This window comes from Coloeus monedula (genome assembly GCF_965178545.1).
Source record: "Coloeus monedula genome assembly, chromosome: 1".
NCBI lineage: Eukaryota > Metazoa > Chordata > Aves > Passeriformes > Corvidae > Coloeus > Coloeus monedula.
This window is the reverse complement of record NC_138781.1, coordinates 87,428,393-87,450,442: the sequence shown is the minus strand read 5'-3', so window position 1 is coordinate 87,450,442 and position 22,050 is coordinate 87,428,393. Positions and strand designations below refer to the sequence as shown.

Below are 22,050 nucleotides of genomic sequence, written 5' to 3'. Positions count from 1 at the left end.
GTGACCACTGGAGCTAGAGCTGCTGTTTCAGACTCTTTGTGTTCAAGTAAAAGTAAGAATGAATTATTTCATTAGAAGGATGGAATCAAATAATTTCCACCTGTATTCTGATTTACAGGGTTAGTAGCACTGCATTCACATTAAGCGTGAACATACGTATCACCTTGGCTTCTCTTTGTTTCAAGAGTGGAACTGGTCTGGCAATAACCAGATGACCTTCTGAGAAGGTCAAAGTGCAGCAAGGAAGAAGTGGTGTTGACAATTCTAACAAGGCAAGATTTACAGGAGTTCTGCACTCAAGTGTTGTCTTGTTATCCCTCCTGGTTCGTAGATTCAAATTTTAGATTCTCAAAAGTTTCTTGCTGCCTAAGCCCTAAAAAAATTAGCTAGAAGTGTCAATGTTTATATGTTAGCAATTCCCATTCTGTAAAGTCCTGCAGAGGATGGTCTCACCTAGCACACAGACAGGAGCTAGTTCTCTTAGGAAAGAGAACACGGTGAGTAGAGAAAGCAGTGCTGTCATCTCTTTTCTAAAAGAACCCTGAGGTGGACATCAGAGACAATGCCACAGAGACGGTGTTTCTCTGCCTGGGGAAATCAGGATCTAAAGCTCTTTTTGAACACTCTCACCATGAAACTGTATTGCAGTTTCTCAAGTGGCACCTCACAGGCTAATTTGAACTGCAAGCAACCAACAAGTATCCTGCTGATAGCAGGAGACTTTCTCTGCACCAAACTCCACAGGATGAGGTAAATGTGTGTGAATGAGAGAAGCGCCAGAGATCACTTTTAGGCTTTTGCAGTAAGAGTAGAGTAAGTAGAACTGGAGTACCACTTCTCAATCCTTGCTCCCTCAATCCAACCCTTTGCATGTGCATATTCACCTTCCTTTAATTTGTCAGACCTTACCCCCACAAATAAAAGGGTGGAATATTCTTGATACCAGGAAGTCTTAGATGAAAAGCCCTCAACATCCCAAGCTGTCCTACTTTGTATGGAATAATTAATGATTATTGAGTCAGAGATTTATGGCAAGTATAGCTTAAATTTTAGAACACTTGCCTAGAAGCTGCTGAATACCCAATATGACAGTGATATATTCGAAAAACAAGGACTGGAATCCTTTCAAATTAAAGTAATGAAAATCAATATGAGACCCTATGAGAAGGGAAGGTGATATTAATTTTAAACAAAACCCATTCTCCACCCATCCTATCATTCTTTCCTCAGTTTTACTCATATAAGCATGTACACTGGTAGTATGGGATGGATCATTTCTGCATAACATGGAGAATGAGAGGTGCCAGATGCTGAATCCTTGCTATGTATTCTGAAATCTCCTTGCTGGTAGCTGCTTTGGGCCAGTTATTTAGTACCCCTCAGGAGTCCCCAGTTATTGAAGCATAATCTTTTGCCTCAGGAGTTGACTTACAACAGCCTCCAAAGATGTTAGGGAAGGTGGCTGACCATTTTCTGTTACTTCCTCATTTTGTGTGTCTTGTGGCTGCAGTCTGTCTTCCCATTGGAATTGCAGGATGAGAGTGGTACAACCCACATGATATAGCTGTGCAGCCACTCTCTTGCTGTCAGAGTGCCGGTCGAGGCAGTTGTCCTGCTGCCTTGGTGCAAGCAGCACCTTCCTTAGTTGCTACTGATTTTATTTCTGTCACATACGTCAGGGGCCATTGATGCCAGCCATTCTTCCAACCTGTGCTCTAGTGCTTCTTGGGGTGCCTTCATGTAGATCCATTTCTCTTTGTTCTGTCATCTCAGTCTGTGTAGTTCTGTTCTTTGACTGTGGGTTAGATGTTTTCCTCCAGCCTGGGTGAAGGCATGACAAACTTCAAGAGCAGTGCTTAAAGCTCGTGCCTTGCCTCAATCTTTCTTATGAGCTGGAGAGGCTCTCAAGGTGCTGGGCTTTCTTATCTGTAGGCATCTGAATGCATGGAGGGGACGAGTATATTCCCATTAAACCTTCCAGAGGCACTAACTTAAACAAGAACAGCAATCTGTACATGTAGATATACTCCTCCCAGCTGTGGAACCAGACCAGTGATGTCAACTGCAGAAATCCTCCTTCTGGAAGAGTCCCCTATGGAAAGAGAAATCAAATATCAAATAAAATGTCAATAGTTTGCCACCATCTCCCCATTTTTGCTCAACTGATTAAGCCTTACTGAAATACAAGAAAAAAAAAACCACAGAACAAAGCTCATAGAGCTAAATAAATTATTGTAATAACTCACAGACAAAATTCCTGTTCTTCAAAACTCATTTCAAAACCTGACGCAGCTCGCAGGTGAAGGTGGTAGGAACTGTGCTGCGCCTTCCCCGAGCACCCCGTGTGAGGTCTGGCACTCCTGGAGCAGCCGATCTCCCGTTGGGGGCTCCCAGTGGGGACACAAAGCCAACACACAAGCACTCTAACCACCTGTGGGATGGAGGCACACACACCCACAAGCACCAAGGATCCAAAAGCGTCAGCCAAGGACAAAGCAGACAAGAGGGGTCTTCCATGTAGGTTTCCAAGGATTTATTGTGGGAAGGGCCCAGGGACAAAAGACAAGGGTACTGGAGGGTCCAGGGGCCTGACAGCAGGGAGGAGAGGCGGTACAGACTGACAACCCGCAAACCAATGGGGAAGGAAAGGGGAGGGAGGAGGGGATAAGGGACCAATGGGGCATCAAACAGCGAAGAACATTCTAGAAAGCATACATATTAAAGAGGGAACATATATATTCAAAGAGAAAGGGGCAGAAGGCCAACGGGCCAACCAAAACCCAACAATCTACATAAGGCTGCACAGGCTTGTGGGTGCTGGCCGTCGGCTAAGAGGAGATGTTAAACCTCAGAGCTGGCCCACCAGGAGTCAGCAGCTGTTCTGGGGCCTCGCAGCTCCCCAGTCACTCTGGCGGCAGCTATCAACCACCGCAACAAAAACCTCAGATATGGAGAGACAGCCCTTAGTCTTAAGTCTTTGAGAGACCATGGAAAGACAATAGTTTGTAGGTATGAGGTTCAGAATTCCTAAATTCAATCTCTCCTGAAATACCTTATTTTTAAGGCTTGATAGACATACACAGAGCTATAGAATTGCATGTGCAGGAATAACAGTAGTTCCCACTGGAACTATGCACTATGCTTATCTCCATGGCAGCCAAACAATTAAGAAAAGAATAAGCAAAAATCTACTGCTGCATATTCTTATCCTCATCCCTCCTCCTGTTTTTTTGTAATTTGCCAGCAATATCTACTATGATATTTGGATCAGAAATGTCAAAGTTAAAAAAGTCATGTGACTGAACAGGGCAAAACATTTTATATCCAGCCCTTCAAAGTCTTGTCCTTGCTGAACATTGTCAGACTGATCCTGTCCCACCTGGAATGAGGAGGGACTATGGAGTGAGTGCTGTAATGACAGGGTATCACCTATCAGCTCTTCCCAGAAGCAGCTCTGCCAAGTCTTCCACTTCACATTGGCAACTCGTAGGTCCCAGCCCTAATCTCCTTTCCCTCATCACAGAGGGATGTCTACATCCTGTGCTGCCCTGTTGTTGGCAGTATGAACCCTTGTGACCCATGGCCCCTTCTCTGGTTGCTGACTCTTAGACTTCTCCACACAAGCACAGGCTGGAGACTGAAAATGCACAGGAAAAAATAGTAGAGAATAGGATATAGGAAGAAGGTAGGAGAGACTGCAGTTGATGCAGGACTTGATCAGACAGCCGTATCAACCAGCAGCTTGCTTACACATGGCTGTCCTCATCTATCCACACTTTTCTCCATTTTCCCATGCGTATAATTCCCGCTCTCCACCTTGATCCATCTCTTTTCCCACCCTTGTCTCCTCCCAAATAAACCACTTTAGTTACTTTTTCCCCATTGGTTCCAGTTTTGCTACATCCATAACCACATTTGGCATTTCTGATACCTTTAGCTATCACATCTCAGCCTTACATGGTGTAGAATCATTAAGGTTGGAAAAGACCTCTAAGATCATCCAGTCCAACTGTTAACCCAGCAATGCCAAGTTCACCACTAAACCGTGTCCCCAAGTGCCACATTTACACATTTTTTAAAAACTTTTATGGATATTAACTCTACCACTTCCCTGGGCAGCCTCAAGTTCCAGTGCTTGACAACCCTTTCTGTGAAGAAGTTTTTCGAAACCTCTACAAGATTTATTGATACAGTAACCTGGACACTGTGGGGTTTTTTTCCAAGATTGTACTCCCCGAAAAGACTCCAGTATTGCCCTCCAGTTCTCTTACAGTTACCTGGAGAGCCTGTCCTTCTCTCACACAGTTCCCCATAACCAGCTGTAGTGGTTTGGTCCAAAATACTCATTACTGTTTATCTGCTGTGAGATAAGAATTAGGAGAAATGCAAAGCAGGCACCAAACTTGAAAGAATATAAAGAAGTTTATTAACAGACCTAAAAGAGGGAAGAAAAAAAAATTATACCACCTTCAGAACTCTCCTCTTCCCCCCACCTTCCTCCCTTCTCCCACTGACAATGTGAAAAAACAACCCTCAAGATGTTCAGTCTGTTTACCACTGCCATAATAACCTTGTTCAGTCCATTTAGAAAGAGAAGTCTCTTCTTGCTCATGCTATGAAAACATTATCACAACAAGACAGCCGCCCACTTCCAAATATTGTTCAGTCCAGTTAGGAAGAGGAGTCTCTCTGCTCCCATGTGAGTCCTTTCCCCCGACTTGCAGCTTTTCCCGCAACTGCTTTTGAGGGTCCACTCTTGAAGGTTTTTGGGGTACAATTTTAAGGTTGAGCCATTCAGAAACAAAAACAGAGGCCCTTCTCCTTCCCTGGGACCAAAGGGTCTTCATCATCTTCATCTCTAGGACTATCTCTGGGAGCATCTCTAGGAACTGAGGTTTTCTCCTTTTCCATTTGGAGCAAAAGTCCTCATCGCTTCCATCTCTCCCTGTTCAAACTTCTCATGAAATTACAGCTGCGTCAGCATCTGCCTATCTCAGTGCAGGTGCTTTTGCTTACGAGTTGAACACTCCACCCCCCATATCTTCATGAAATTACAACGGGATACTCTGATATATCATAGCTTCACAACAGAATTTCAGCTTTAAGCATCTCCTCTCTCTCTTCCCTCAGGTTTTCAGCTCTTCACAGCAGTAAAAGGGTTAATCTCACCTCGGCCTTGCAGCTTTGCAGCTGGAATGTTGAATTTTTCTTATCGCAGTGGAGAGGGGGGAGAGCCGAGCTGCTCCGGCTGCCCACGGCAAGGCAGTGGGGGGGGTTCCATGGCTGGAACAGGTCCATGGCTCCAGGATGGCCGTGGCCCGGCCCAGCCTGGCCCAAGCAGGGCCTGGCCGGGCCCGCTGGCCCCCACACGGGGCCCGCAGCCACCTGTGCCAGCGCCGGAAACGAGAGAGAGCTTGGAGGGGGAGTTTGCCTATTCTTAAATGTGGATCACAGAGGTGTTCACAACTTTAAGTGGCTTAGAGAATTGTCCATATTCAAACTGGCCAGCTGATAGGTTCTATCAGTTCCCAGAGGAAGCTGTAAGCACCCCTTAGCAAGGACATCCCTTCCGTGACTATGCTTGCTAACCTATGACACCAGCTGTGAAATCCAGCCACATCTCATGGTGTTACACCGTAATGTTTTCCAGCTGCTCACTCTGCTCTTTGTTATGTTTGGCAGTTTCTCTTGTTATGTTCCCTATTTTCTCATAGTCTGTTCCATTATCTAAGCCTCACCACGGGGCCTAGTCATCTTCATAATGTATTTTAGTGGGGAATGTAATCCGTAATGTGTCCTGGTGCAGAAATAACAGAAAAACACAAATAACTTGTCCCCTAAATGGAATCACAGAAAACATGATTGGAAAGGATTTCTGGAAGTCATCCAGGTGAGGCTTGCCAAGGAAGGAAATTTACTACTTCTTTGGTCAACCTGTTTCAGTGCTTAACTACTCTCACCATGGAAGAATTCCTTCCTTACATGTCACTGGCATTTCTCTTGCCGTGCCTTGTTGCTGGAAAATTTTCCTCTTGTCATTTCACTGTGCACGTCTGACCAAAGTCTGGTGCAAAGTTCTTTTTTACAGCATGACAGGGAAGTTTGCTTCTGTACACTATGAAGTCCACTTTTCCATTAATCCCAGTCACATCAGTAATGTACGTGGTTCAGGACAAAGAACAGGTTAAAAAAAATAAATTAAAATTAACCAAATTACTTAATGAAAACAAAAGTCAGCTGCATTTCCTCATAAATGGTTCAAAGGTCTTAGAGATGTATCAAATACATCATAGCTTCCAATTCTGTGGAATCACTTCACCTAAATCAAGGCTATCTCTTGTACAGAAAGAAAAGGAAGGGGAGAGCCTTGGGTTTAGAGAAAAAGAAGCAGGGAAGCTATTCCAAAGCTTTAAATGAAAGATACTGTCAGAAATTCAGAAAAGGAACTTGATACCTGGCTAAGGATGTTAGTATTGTCTGAGTTGCTAAGCAACTCCATAAGTTATTAATTTCAACATTAAGTAAATTCTGTTATTTCAAGAATTAATTACAGTCTACTTTGTATTATTTAGAAGAAAGCAAGATGTACTTTGTAATGATAGAGTACTTCTCAGTCTTTCACTTTACAGCAGCCTGCCACTAACATATACATATAATATCCATACACTGGTTAAAAAATATAAAATCCTTAATCCAAATGTGGATACCCAGATAGAATCAGCCTTCTTTCCTTGAGGTGTTTTAATGTCACCAAACCTGAAGTTGATCTCTACCACTCAAGTCCTTCTATTTCTTTGTATCTGCATCTCTGTCAGTTTATGACAGAAAGATATATTATAGTAATCAGTGTTCTGCTGAAGGTACAGCATCTTTTCTGATGCTTATAAGATTTATGAGCTCAAATAAGCCCTGGTCAGCATAGATGTTAACTATTTCAAAAAATGCTGTTGAAATCATCCCAGAGTACTTTTTTTTAATTTTTTTTAACTTTCTTTTTTTTTTAAGTGTTGAAATAGGTGGCAAAGCATATTCAGACATTTTGGTTTTTATACCATCTCAAGGTAAAGAAAAAAATTCAGTGACATGAAAATAGAGAAAACCACACAGGATAGGATGGGAAATCATTTAGAAGAAGATCAACAGCTTAATACATTTGCAGATGTAAGTATTTACTTACGACCTCTTGTGATTTGTATCGGTCTTGGGGTGACTTTATGATGTGTATCCCATATCGTTGCCCTATGCTCAGAAATTAACTTTGTGCCTTTCTATGCCTTTAAACTGAGCCTGAGAGGAGGAAGGAAAAACTGAGCAAAACTTTTTCAAAGCAGTTTGCAGCTTGTTCAAGGTCACACAGAGATAGCGACTTTTTCTTTTCCCAGCCAGCTTTCAGCCAGTTTTTCAGTTTCTTTTTCTCTGGAGGGAGACTGAGAGTTGAACTTTTTTCCCTTCCCTGGAATTTCGGATTTTTTCCCTTTTTCTGCTGGACTGCTTCAATATCAGAGCACATTGGGAGGACTTTCCAGCAAGCACAGAGGGCCTGGCCATGGGCCAAGCCCCAGCTCCGAGGAGACCAAAGGGAGGACTCTAACACTTGCCCAGGTTTTTTTCTTCACAGCAAAAGATTTTACTATTTAGCATTATTTTCCTTTTCCCCTGTGTTTGTTAAATAAATAGTTCTTATCTCCTTCACTTTCTTTCAAGGAAAGTTTATTTTTCCCAAACCTGGTGGGGGGAGGGGTGGTTGTGCCTTCTCTCAGAGGATATATCTCTAAATTTGACCAAACCAGAACAGTATCCTGTAAGAAATTCGTGCCACATACTTAGGAGGAATCCATAGACCACTGCATAATTTATCATCAGTCAGAATGATTCTGCTTTTGACTGTACCATGAACACAGTGGGCTAAGTGATAACCGTCATCAAGTGAAAACTGGGGAGGTTTTACAGATCTCAACACATCAATTTACACTGGTCAAGCACCTGATTCATCGTGCTTCGTACAGCAATCTCCTCACTTGGCACTTCCCTATTGCTACTTGGGGAAGGAAGGTGATTTCACATTTGCAGTCTATCTAGGAATTTGTTTATTTTTAAATAAGGAGAAGTTTCTCCTGGATGTTATTTGAGGGTGAACAATGCCTTAGAACTTAATTCAAAAAGCAGCTCTTAAGCACACAGTTGCATCATGAATATTTATCTGACCGCATGCAAAAGCTCTGAATATCTTGGCTCTGCTGTTCTCCTTCTGCACGAGACCCCCCCTTTGTTGGGAAAACGCTGCCATCGCAACCACGGGCAGCAGAAGGCGAGGGGGCTGGCAGGCAGGGAGAGAAAGCAGGTTGGGTTTTCAGGCTAATTACAAGGTTTTGTGTTCTGGGTCACCTTGTAAATGAGATATGATGCTCAGAAAGCTGCAGCCAAAGCTCCTCGGCAGAAAGTGGAGCAAACACACAAAGGTTCTGCTGGTGTTTAGCCTTTCTTGAAAACAACCTGCAATTTTCATGGTGAGAAATTACAATGGCTCTAGAAAATTGGTTCCTGGGGCATCTTGCTAAACAGACAAAAGTTGTTTTTATGAGCCAGGCTGTAAAACCATTTTCTCTGGGTCTGGTGAGTGATCTGTATCAATAGACTTCTCCCCTCAGAATTCTTCTGACATACTTGCTAAAATGCATTAAAATTAATTTTAACACAGCTTGAACAAAACAGATTTGAGCAGCTTTGCAAACTAATGCTGCTTCAAAACATTTTGTCATATTGATCAGTTTAGCACTCCTTCAGTTAAAGGCTGGCATGCTTTCTGATTATCTGTACTGCACATATAAAACATTTCTAGGCTATCTGAGGAGCAGATCTGAAGGCAGCTGGAGTCTGGTTCCTACATCTCCTCTGCCTGTGGCTTGTGTTTATGTTTCTCATTCACCTTATAATTCTGCAACTTGAACCACACTTGCCACAGGAATATTCTGAAAATTAGTACTTGCACTGCTCTTTGGAGATGCCTCATCGTCACTCTTGGTATTTTCTGGATTACAGCGGCCTGGTGGTTTATTTACATGGTAGGGTTCCATTCTGAAATGCTGCTTCACATAAATGAGCACCAAGGACGCTTTTACTCTTAAAAAACCGTACAGGGTGTATATGTGTTAGACCATAGCAGGGCTGATTCCTCATACAGGGTATAGATGTTGTGGGGACATGAAACTGCAGACAGGACTGTAAGAGCATTTTGGGGGACCCTCAGGTAATTGCAGCCTAATGCACACTGCACCTCGGCTTTACCTGTGCAGCTCTGCAAGGAGAGGACTTCACTGCTGAATATTTTCAGCCCTGGGGCTATTTAAAAGCTGTGTAGATGTGGCACTTAGGATATGGTTTAGTGCTGGATTTGGCAGTGATGGGTTAGTGGTTGGACTCAATGGTCTTAAAGGTCTTTTCCAATCTAAACAATTCTATGACAGTTTTCACCTGGAATGTTGACAAGGACCTCAGGATGGACCTCTGTCCCTCACTGTTCCCAGTCTGTCCCTCATAGACTATTCCAGCACACAATTAACAAGACTTATTCTCTTACGGTTTTGGCTTTGTTCCTGTCTGCCTTGAGAAACATGGATAAGTCACTTGCAGAGAGAAAAAAGAGGGATACAATGAGTCATCACTTTGATAGCTCAGATAAGGCACGTAACTGCTAGAGCTTGCTCATAACTTTGGGGGTCACAAAGTTTAGTTTACATCAGAGCCATCATGTCTAAGACCTACTTTTGGACTCTACCTGTTTTTTAGTGACATATTTTAGCCTAGCTCAACCATTATAACTAAGTCAAAGAATGCCTGAGCGAAACCTTATGTTCTCCAATATGAAGAATTTCTCAAAAATGTATTAGGGCTGGTAAGATGATCTTGTCTCTTCTAGCCTTATACATAAGCATTTTATTAAGCTTCTTTATCTTCTTTTGAATTCTCTGGCTTTAATATTTAGAGTCACTCTGGTTTTGCAATTATTTTTAATCTTAGTTGCAATAATACTAAAGGCAGCTGTTGTATAAGAGCTTCAGCTGTATAAAAAATCCAGTAAATTTTGCATATTGTCTCTGCAACAATAGGGCAGCATTGTCCTTTAAAATACATCAGTCCTTTGAAATTAGCAAGCAATTTGTTGGTCAGTGCACCTAAACACTGAAGAGGAGGTAAATCGATCCCTGCCCTCAGGTCCCTGGATTCCACAGTTATTGCAAGAGCTGCAAAATTAAACAAGATTTTTATTCTAGTGAACAGAGTCAATTCAGACCAATGGAAGAATGGGAGAATATTGTCAATTCCTCAGGCAAATCTAAATCTTTCATCCTGCCCTTAACTGGGGCTGCCTCAGGACTGTTGCAAAGACAACTACTATAAAAATGGATCAGAATAGCCTTTTGCCTCATCATCACATCTCCCCAAATACTGCTGCCTCTGCAATACTTTTTTCTGTTGCTCTGCCCAGGAGATAAACCAGCTTCAATAATTTGCAGCAATTTCTAATTATTGATGAGTCTTCAGGTTGCCTTCTTTGAAGGGAATACACATCCCATTAGCCATGAATTTGATTATTAGGACCCACTTCAACCCCCTCTTATTCTACTGACAACTGGACAAAATTGTGTGGAAATTGTTCTGCAGTTTTCTAGCTCTGCAGTTTACCAGATCACTTAGAGAAAACAGACCAGCAAAATTGCTATAATTCCTTTCAATTTTTAATAGCTCTCTTGTGCTGTGGCTTTAATCTGTATGAAATTGCTAAAGCACTGAGTAAATAAAGCAGCTGTTACAGCTCATGGAGCTACAATATAGCCACGGCTTCCTGGAGAATGTTCAATACTACTACACAAAGTACATATATTCACTTATAAAAATATAAGTTAGTAGAGAATATAGAATTATAGTTCCAAAAAAGGCTCCTGGATTCTTGCATAAGAAAATGTCTATACTGTATGATAAGCACAGTGGGGTACAGAACCATTAGACCCTGAAAGATGCAGTTCCTGGTTGTGTCAAGCTGCATGACTGCATACCTGTACATTTAAATACCATTTTTATATCAGATTACATATAATTGCTAACATGCATCTGTGGCTGTATAAATGATTGTACAACCGCAGGCTATGAGAGTTGAACTTTTACATATTCATTTAAACGTGCCTGTGTTTACTTGACCAGCCTCAGAGTGCAGATAAGAAGATAAGAAAAGGAAGTGCCAAAGCTGTGAGACAGAAATTCCTTTTTTCTGTACTTTTCAAAATACATTTGATCTAGTTCCAGATGACTTACAGGGGTGAGTTAACATGCTACAATATTAAAACTCTATTAACATTGAGCCTATTAAGTCTATTAAGCTGTTTTGAAAGTAAACTTAATGTTGTATGAATGGCAAGAGGTCTTAGGCAAAGCAGTATGATTTTATTCTGGAGGATCTTTGTGCAAAGGCGGATGTCTCTGTAACTCCCAGTTTAATATTTACTCTCAAAACAGCACATGTACCTGATCCAGCAAATGCACATGTGGCTAAGGGCCTTGTCCTTTGCCATCATTTAGAAAAGAGGATTTCTAAACATTCTATCAATGTTGACAAATCCTCTGAAAAAATACTGGAGGGTTTTATATGTGAACCTAAATTGGCATATACTTTATGCAAATGTTTGCTTAAAAGCTGTGTACATTGTCTTTGCCTTAAATGCCATGGTTCTGGATAAATGCAGTGTGTGCAGGTATCTTTGTAGGTCAGGAATCTGACTTGCCAGCTACATTTGTAATCCTGAAATGATAAGAAAGAATGCTTCAATCATGGAGGAATAGCAAAAGCAAGATTATATATTAAGGAAAGTATGTATTAGAGAAAAGCTAGCACAGCTTTTGGTGCAGGGAAGGCTTACACAGATACAGGGAGCACTGTTGGAGCTCCCTAAAAGTGTGTATGAGTGTGGGACATCAAAGATGCACAGACAGAATCTGTTTGGATTCCTTATGGCCTTCAACAAGATACCTTGTAAAGAATGTTAGAGCATCTCAGGTTTTAAAAAGACTGATTTAAATACTGGAAACAGTTCAGAGAAGAGTGGCAAGTATGATCTGAAGTACGCTAAGTTCTGTATGAGGAACAGCTAAACAGAGTAGCCTGAAGCCTGGAAAAAATATGATTGGGATGGGAACATTGCAGTATTCTATACAACCACAAGTGAGGTGAAGAGAAGGAGATGCATTCTCCATACATCTTCTAATGCAAGCACTAAGAATTAAATTAGTGATTCAAAACAAATGGAAGCAGAGACTTCTTCCCATAATGCAAATATGAACCATGGAACTCCTCGCTGTGAGATTTTGTAGATGTTGCAGCTTAAAGGGGTTCAGAGGGTAGCCCAAAAAATTCATGGAGGAAAAATATTGAGACTTATTAAGCTCAAAGGTAATACACATCAAGATGATGATGTCACAGAATCATAGAATTGTTAAGGTTGGAAAAGATCCTCAAGATCATCGATCCCAACCATTAACACAGAACTGCCAAGTTCACCACTAAACCACATCCCCAAGTGCCACATCTACAAGTCCTAAATCACTGGGGACTGGGGGAGCATAGCCAGTCAGTCAGCTGTGTATTGCTACATTGCTCTGAGGCACAATTTTCTCTGCATGCAAATCCTCTCTTCACATGCCTATGATGTTTCCTTAGGCTGTTTGTGTTCCTCCAATAATGATAAAAGGTAACAGCAACAGCAATATTTCCATGGCAAGTTTTGTAACTGATTCTATGACAAATTTTGGAGCCAAAAAGATGAGAGGAAAAAAGAGGTTTACTAATGACTTCCTTTCTTTCGCTTTCACCATGATTTCCATGAGTTCCAGCATGTACTCCTAAGGGTTCTTTCCCCTCCACTCAATCTAAGTAGAGCATCATTGCTGAGCAGCAAGTTAGATTTTTCTTGGAATCTTAATGCTCTGCAACCATGAGTATTAACCTCTAGAGATGACAGAGGTTATGTGTACACAGAGCAACTTTAGGAAGACCATTTATATAAGAGCAGAAAGTCTGTCCAAGGAAACAGTGCATCTGTGAAGCTACGCGTCTTTGGCAGTGTGCTGCATAAGAGGAGAAATTCCCAGGCTGGGTAAAAAGCTATGTCACATAATTTATGCCTAAGGTCTCTGAAAGAAGAAATGTTGTTGGATTCTTTTAACATACCTCTCTTAAATAGGATTCACTGTATCACTGAATCCATCTTTTGTTTTATTGAGTAGCAGATGCCCATTCAATTATTCGTTTAAGTACTGTAACCTAATATGTGATAACCGGAAATTATATTAAATAGTCTTAGAGCGAGTGACATCTGCTGTTTGATTAGAGATCTATTCAAAGCCATTTTTATCTGCTGGAACTTCTTGGGCCTTACGCTTTGACCAAATCAGAGAATGTCTCAAAAAAGTATAGGTCAAATGTAATAAGATAGCAGATATTAGTCTATTATTGAAAAGGTAGTAATACTTTGAAACAAATAATAAGCTTGAAGATGGAATTTCTCATATATTTAAATGAAAATCTCTTACTTTAGCAGTGTGTTTCTAAGGCAACTAGGGGTAAAATATTTTCTCTACAAAAATGGCACCTACCAGTGATTTCAGAGACAATTATAAGCTTCTGTTTGTTTACTGACAAGGACAGAAAATTTCCATGATGGTACAGAAGTGGCTTGGTATATATCATTACATTTGTATAGACACAGGAATTTTGAATCCTGAGTAACATTCCAAACAAAAGTTTATGAATGTCAACAATTAACATGAAGAGTAAATGCTGGTTTTTTGCTCCAGAAATTATATAAGTATGACCCAAGTAACTTATTAAATAACATGACACTAATCTGAATTACCTTTTCCCATATCATATATAAAAGTAGCTTTGTCTTCCTTTGAGGAGTATTTGGATGAATTTGTTTAATGTAATGACATTGCAAACAGCAAGTAAAGTAGACTTAGTTCAGGTCTCCAGGAATGGAAATTTTAAGTGCCATTCCTTAGCATATGAAGGGACTTTTCCACCAGGAGAGGAGAAGGAATTGTTTTGGAATTTTTCATAGTGTGCAGAAAGATGGTTTTTTTTTACTGTCTGCATTACATCTTGTTGAGACTAAATACAATCCAGTTGTCAGTATGATATATGTCACAATACAGAAAATACAGATTCCTGATTTAAGAGCATTACAAGAGCTGTTACAGAAGTATCTTGTAATGTGTGCTCCTCCATTACTTTAATTAAGAAAATATACAGAAGGATCTCAAGCATATGGAAGTAATTGAAATACATGCAGCAAGCACAGTTTTCTCAGAGCAGGGCAGATATTTGTGTCACCTTGGCTCTCTGCTCTGCAGAGCTGGAAGGACATCTGGCACCTGCCCAGAAACGCTGCAGCTATTAATCATAGTAGAGTAAGAAATGACTTCGTGTTGAAACATGAGTATCCAGAAATATTCTTGGCAGGGATATTTCTCTATTATGAACTTGCTGTTAAGCTGTTTGGAACACTTCTTAACGCATTTTTTTAAGTCTTTGTTTATAGAATTCACCTTTTAAATACATTTATTTAGTGAGGTTTCATTTCAGTAAAACTACATGTTCAGTGAGTAGTTTCTAACTCATCTAGTTAAAATCTCGAAGATCACTTAGGGCAAAAAGAAGTGGATTGCAGGGTTTATCTGCTCTATTTCTGCGATCAGAGGAGAGTCAGAGATGAGATTAGAGAGTACCTGGGGTAACTACTAGAATCACACAATGAGCACTTTCAATCACTTGGGAACTGCATTCATCGAAGAAAGCAATTTATAAAAACATCACAATATGAAATATTCGGGCAATCGTCAACCCATTCCCACCACTTAGCAGTTCATCCAACTGAATTAGAAAGGTCAGTCACTGAAAACCAAACTGCTCTGCCTAGGATGACTTTTTTTGCCATCAAGAGAGTCTCTTCTGAGTGGTATGAGAGAGAAACAGATTGTCTCAGGCGCACTGGTGATTTATCTTACGCTGAGAATTGGCTAACAATGACAGTGCCTTGATCTGCATGAAAAAAACAACCAAACAAGAGCTATAGGTTGGATAAACCAACAGCTGAGCAGCTGCAGCATCCAACTCCTACAGCAGCTATGTCTGTCCCTGTCAGACTGCACAGCTCTGCATTACCTGTTCTTCACAAGGAGGTTTAAGCAAAAAAGGTTTCAAGGACAGGGGAAGGCTGGGCACCCAACTGCTTCTCCTTCCAGTAAAAAATGGGACAGAGAGGATGCAGAACCTTAACAGGTTGCAGCAAAATCCTTAGCACCTTCTTGATGCATTTGTTTCTCTGCCTGAGCAAAAGAATTTTACACTAACTTTCTTTATCCTAAATGGAGTATAGGAGCACACAGTCCATCTTAAGGAACTGTGTACTGAGCAGCATTATCTAGCATCTTCTCATCTCACAATGTATGTAATAAAGATAATTGTTAAAAAAAAAATTGCCTGTAATTACATATTCCCTATCATTTCCAAAATCTTCCTAAATCTTATTAGTCTTACTAAAAATTCAAGGATACACTTGAAACCTGAATGGTTTCATACTTTCCTTTGAGATAATTACAGGGCAACACAAATCTATTTTAGCAGCTTTGCTACCTGGCTGATGTTGTTTTAATGTTATCTTTAAATAAAATTCCATCTCGCCTCCAACCTTGCAATCCAGGTAATAGAGTGGGAAAGAGGAAAGATCTAACAGTCTCCTTTACCAAATGCCATAAAGGTTATCATCAAACAAAGCACACATTGGGATAATTCAGACATGGGCTCCTTTTCAGAGAACCAATTAACAAATGAGAAAAACTAGGCTGGATTTGTCTGTTCCATATGCAATTGGAAATGGAAGACACTATTGTTTCTAGCAATTCTCATTCTACATTATAAACTCATGCACACTCATTCTGGCCACCCTTTCTTCTCTGAAACAAACATAATTTACAACAGTTACCTCTCTTCAATATTATGCTAAATATTGAATATTTTGCATGGTCAGCCCAGAAACAGTAAGTGAAGCAAGCATAGAATAATAGCATGTGTCAAAAAGTTGAAACTGAAGCTGAGCAGAACAGGAAATCTGATGATTTAACAGAGAGTATTTTCTGGTTTGGTTTCTTTTAATCTATTTTTATTCCTGGTGTATATATCCTCCACCCAAAAAGATGTTTTCCTACACAGATTCCTCACAAACACAGGCTGCTGAGATCTCATGATGATGTGACCTAATGTTATTCCCTAATCCTCCATCTCCACCAACTATCCCAGTTGCCCCATTTACCACAACCACCTAGATACCAAGCCAAAGTATGCAATCCATGCTTTGGCCGGAAATCACCTTTGAGCTGGGGAAGCCTGGAACCTTCTCATCAGCAGGTGTGCATGTCAGTGCTATGGGGGTAGCCATCTGCACTGTGGCCAGCTTTGGGTACTTAATTTATTAACTAATGACAAAAAATTAATAGACTTACAGAGCAGGCATTTCACACATTTTCAGGGCCTCTGGGCTGTGGAGCTGCTTGTCCCCCCACAGCTCTCTAACTCCAGGCTAATCCCAGGACAAAGGGTGATGGCTTCAAACTGGAAGCGGGCAGGTTTAGATGAGGTATTAGAAAGAAATTCTTCACTATGAGGGTGGTGAGACACTGGAATGGGTTGTCCTGAGAAGCTGTGGATGCCCATGTCTGAAAGTGTTGAAGGCCAGGTTGGAGAGGGCTTTGAGCAACTCCCCCATGGCAGGGGAGTTGAAACTAGATCTTTAAGGTCCCTTCCAATGCAAACCATTTGGTGATTCTATGAATCTATGAGATAAAAATAAGACTTCTTGGAAGCACCAGTTTTATTTAAGAGCCCTACTTCACCAAATCTGACACACAACTTGGTGTCAGTGCTAGGTGCCAGAATATTCCAGTATCCAGACCAGTATCTACAGGCCTCTTGCCTCCTAAATGTTCTCTCAACTACCATTTAAATAGTCACCTGCCTGCTGTCAACAATTTTGCTCTTAAGCTCCTCTTCCTACCACATTACACACACATGAAACATACTCTTTACCTTCTTTACTTGTGTCCTATATACAACCCACTTGACAGCCACAGGCCTTGCTCCAACAGCTCCTAGGGACCCTGGGGGAATCCAGGCCAAGCCAAACACAAACATGGAGAACCCTTTCCTTGTCACTCTTCTCTCCCAAGTTCGTACAGTAAAATTCTGAAGGTAAACGTGATTAGAGGTGGAACAATTATAAGAAAAAGGAAGTGGGCAGGGCAGGGTAATATCAGGCAGCAATTAGATTAACTTAGACTACCAGGTCACACTCCAAAGAGAAGCATACAAAAGAAAAGCATCAGGATTTAGATTTTTTTCAAATTTTTATTCAACAATCTGCTTGCAGGAAATGCATAAACAAAAGCTTACATTAAATACTGTACAAAATATTGAAGTTGTTGACGAGCTAGTCCCCAGGTATGCTCACTTTTTATATCTTCAGCCATCTGCACTGCAGCTCCCAGAACAAGATCTGAAGGTTTTCCTGGCTGCAACTAATTATGACACATGAGAACTGCAGCCCTTGACAGGCTCCTGCTTGGTAGAATTTGACAAGACAAAAGCAGTCAATTGTTCGTACTGCAGTAAAAAAACCCTGAAGTTTACAAATGAAAAATAATCAAGTGTAATAAATGCATTTCTCTCAAAAACAGATGAGCCCACAGTCCTGAGGCACACTTATCAGAAGACAAAAAACCATGTTTTTCTGCTATGGAAATGCACTTTGTGGTGCTCTGTATTGATGACCTGTAGGCAATTACATCTCTCAAACCCTTCGGGAAAGAAAAGCAGATTACCATAGGAAGTTTCAATCACAATCACTGAGTAGAAGCCTTCAGAAAGATTCAGTAGCTTCAGACCAGAACCATGAACAACCTTCAAGCTCCTTTACAGCCATCACTGCCATTTTTAGTACAGTTGTTAGGAGGGCCTGGATTCCCTCTCTCTCCAATCAATGTTTTTATAAGGTGGTGTCAGTTTATGAGACATTTTTAGAGCTATCAAAGGCCAACTTAAGGAGGAGGATCTTCTCCTCGAATAGCTTTGTACTTTGCCATATCTTCCGGGAACACCTTTGTCAGTTCTTGAATTAACAGGCTTTTAAATTTCTGGAAAGAAAACAAAAATGTATATATATCATCTGAACAATTTATTTAGATTTCATCAAGCAATGTTACCCGATGAACAGAAATGTTTGTACCCAACACACCTCTCAATGACCTAAGAGAATGTTACCCAAAAACCCCCCAAAGCCACACAAACACAGGAAGTTATGTTTACAAAATCCACTGAAAATGCCCAAATGAAATCCACTAGGAATGCACCAGGCAAACTAAAATGTCCTTGAATTCCCAGAAATTCTTTTGCATTTTCTCCTAAGAAATACAGATAAGTTGGACCTCTCTTGTAAACTCTGGTGCACCAATATCTGCCTGACCTTATTAAGGAAAGCTGATTAAGGACATGTCCTCTTGATATGATACGGAATCCACTCCACCTTCAAAAAGCAACTCACACCTGCCTTAGAAGTGCATCATTTCACAAGCACAGAGAAAAGGAGGAGAAGCTTAGGGCTTATCTCCACATGTCTACATTGTGCAGTACAACTTGTCATCCTCCACACTAAGCCCAGCCAAAGAACATTCTCAGAACTCATTAAACTTCCTTTTCTGACTGTTTTTTCTGCAGTAGTTCCAGCAGCTAAACAGTATCACGGAATGCTTAGATTCATACTGAGTACAAGTTTAGAAAACCGTAAACACTGGCACGCATTCACTAGTTTTAGAAAGATTAACAGATGATTATAGAGCACATTTGACATTTTAACCCCCTAATATCCATTCAAGACTGGAAAAATACCCCTTTCGTTTTGCTTATTTCTAAGTTCGCACACAGCAGAATTACACACCTGTAAAAAAAAATAAATAAAATATCTCTACTGCTACATGTAACTTTAACCGATACAAAATCACAGTGAAACCTGCATCTCCAACTGTGGGACGAACTACAGGTTTCCTTTCCTGAACAGGCTGTATCAGCATCAATTAAGATACAGGGGTGCAGGGCAATTTCTAAGACAAATCACATAATAACAGAAATTAATAACTGCACAAGTGAAAAATGCCCACATATTTACAGAAAAGTAAAAATTTATCAAATACATTATTGCATTATACTTCCATTAATTCTGGTTTACCTTCATAGTGTCAATTTTTCCTTTTACTTGCTCATTTTTAGCCAAAGCTCGCTCCAGACACTCTTTGGTGTAAAGCTGAGGGTTGCGGCCTTGATCTATGTATCTGAAAGTAGAAAAGACTCTACTAAACTATCATGTTCCTACTAGCATGCTCTCCAAGGTACAGAATTATTCACCTTGCTGTCTTTTTCTTTCTACTATTATCTGAAATGTGCATTTTAAAAACCACCACAGTTAAACTCAGCCATTTCCAAAAGACAGCTGAAGGACGAGGCTATGGCTAGCAAACCTCTGTTTCCAGAAAGACTGGAGAGCCTTGAAGGAAGTATTAAAAGCACACACACACAAAAAAAATATATCTACCAGCTCCTCAAAGGCAATAAGCACAGATGATCAAAGGAAGATGGTCATTTTCCAAGCAACTGAAAGGGCACTAACCAGGAAGTGGCCTAGTTAGGACATGCTGAGCATTAAGCACACAGGAATAGGGCACCCAGCAAATCAAGGATGAGGAGGAGCTGCACACATCACAGTAAAGAGTGAAAAGTAACACTACTGTATCAGCAAGCCTATGTGTATTTTTGCTTTGCAATACAAGTCCTGGCAAAGGGAAACTCCCTTGATGAATAAGGAAAAGAGAACATTTCAGACAATCACCATAAATTCGCAACTGGAGTAAAAGCCCGACTGGAAAAAGCCCTGTACAGCCAGTAACACACTGGAGTACAGCAGACCAGTAATATGTGGACTTACAAGAAACACTAGTAAACTAAATTGTTAGCTATACCACAAAAGCTCTCTAGTACAGCTCTTCCTCTATGTTCATTTTTCTTTTAATGGTCTAATTCTCTGCCAACAGACTGCCACTCCTGAAACTAAATACCTGAGTACTGGCTTACTTTATTTTCACATCCTGATCCTAATCTGTGTGTAAGTTTACTTCCAAAATGAAAGCTTACTTACTAAATCAGTGTCCCTGCCCATGGCAGGGGTGTTAGAACCAGATATTGCTGAAGGTGTCTTCCAACCCAACCCATTCTGTGATGCTATAAAATGACTAAATTTCACAGAATTTGTGTTACTGCCTATGTACTTAGAAGTAAAAAAAAAAAAAAAAAATCTGAAAGGCCAAGTTGGACTGAGCTCTGAGCAACTTATCTAGTAGGCAGCATCCCTGCCTACGGTGGGGGGTTGGAATCAGGTGGATTTTAAGGTCCATTCCAACTCAAACCATCCAGTGGTTCTATGAAAACAGGTGTATAATTTATCACTTCTCCCACCTTTCTGCCTTCTCACAGGCAGGAGGTACTTATGACCTCCTGCCTGCTCACGTTCTCATGAGACATTTAGAAGGACCAGGTTTAAGAGACAAACAGCCCTCAGCCAAAATACCCACGCTGCGAAGCCAGGCGACCTCGAGTCACCGACTGCAGCATCTCCCCTTCCAGGCACACAAGGACTTACTCAAAAACTTCCAAGGGCACGCTGATATCGTGAAGCTGCTGCCGGCATTTGTCGATATCCTGCAAGCCCGTCACCATGAAATTCCTGTTGGGAAGAAAAACGGGTCAGGTTTAGCCGATTCAGTGGTCGCAGCGCTGCCCCCGACGGCAGGTGCGAGGCCAGCGACACCCAGGGACAGGGACAGGGAGACCTGAGGCACCACCCTGGGGCCTGCGGGGGGAAGGGAAAGGCCCCGCAGCCCGGCCCGCCCCCGACAACGGCCCCTCACAATTTCTGATTGAGCCCCGTCTGGCTGCTGGGCTGGAAGTCGCTAACGATGATGCCGAGCTGCCGGATGTTCTCCACGAACTTCTCCAGGTGCTCCTCCAGGGAGTCGAACTTCTCCGCCATCGCCGCCACCGCCTTCCCGGCCCCGCGCCACTTCCGGCTGCGGGCGCCTGCGCGGGAGGGCGCGGTGGCCGCGCCCCCTCCGGGCCAAGCCGCGCCCCCTCCCCCCGCTCGGGCGGTGCCGTCCCGGATCCCGCCGCCGGCGCGTGAGGGGGAACCGGGACAGCCCCGGTTCAGGAACCCCCCCCCACACACACACACTGTGCGCCTGCCAACTCTGAGCGGTATTCGGGCCTGTGCAAGAAACAGGTGCGGTGACGGGCAGAGGTTCTGCTTCATAGCCAAGCCCACATTGGAATCATCCAGTGGAATCGTGGGAGAATGGCAAAACGTAGAAACACAGAATTGCAGAGCGGTTTGGGATGGAAGGGATCACCTAGTTCCAACCCCCTGCCATAGGCAGAGAAACCTCCCACTAGACCAGGTGGCACGAAGTCCCATCCAACCCTGGCCTTGAACACCTCCAGAGATGGGACATCCACAGCTTCTCTGGGCAGCCTGTTCCGGTGCCTCACACTCTCACAGTGAAGAATTTCTTCCTAATACCCAATCTAAACCCACCCTCTCAGCTTGAACCCATTACTTCTTGTCCTATCATGAATTAGTCTATATTAAATAATCCAGCTATGATTCATCCCTGTGGAGAGGTTATCTGACATGCTTAAACCCCCATGGCACATCACAATAACTGTATGTTTTACAAATAGCTTTGTTTCCAGTATGTGTGTTTTGGGTTGAATCTCAGCAGATCAGTCCAGTAATGTCAGAAAATAACTCATCCAGCTTTAGGGTCCCCAGCACAGGAAGGACATCGACCTTTGGAGAGAGTTCAGAGGAGGCCACCAAGTGGATCAGAGGGATGGAGCACCTCTTC

At 41.8% G+C, this 22,050-nt stretch overlaps 1 protein-coding gene across 1 annotated transcript; it reads right to left on the bottom strand.

Moving 5' to 3' along the window:
• Nucleotides 1-17,473: 17,473 nt before the first annotated feature.
• On the bottom strand, nt 17,474-21,201 carry MED10 (mediator complex subunit 10). Its single transcript, XM_082293292.1, has 4 exons — nt 21,058-21,201; nt 20,790-20,873; nt 19,326-19,428; nt 17,474-18,237 (listed from the first exon to the last, which is right to left on the bottom strand). Exons 1-4 carry the CDS (start codon nt 21,177-21,179, stop codon nt 18,142-18,144), a joined length of 405 nt encoding a protein of 134 aa, XP_082149418.1. The 5' UTR covers nt 21,180-21,201; the 3' UTR covers nt 17,474-18,141.
• Between the last annotated feature and the right edge of the window lie 849 nt (nt 21,202-22,050).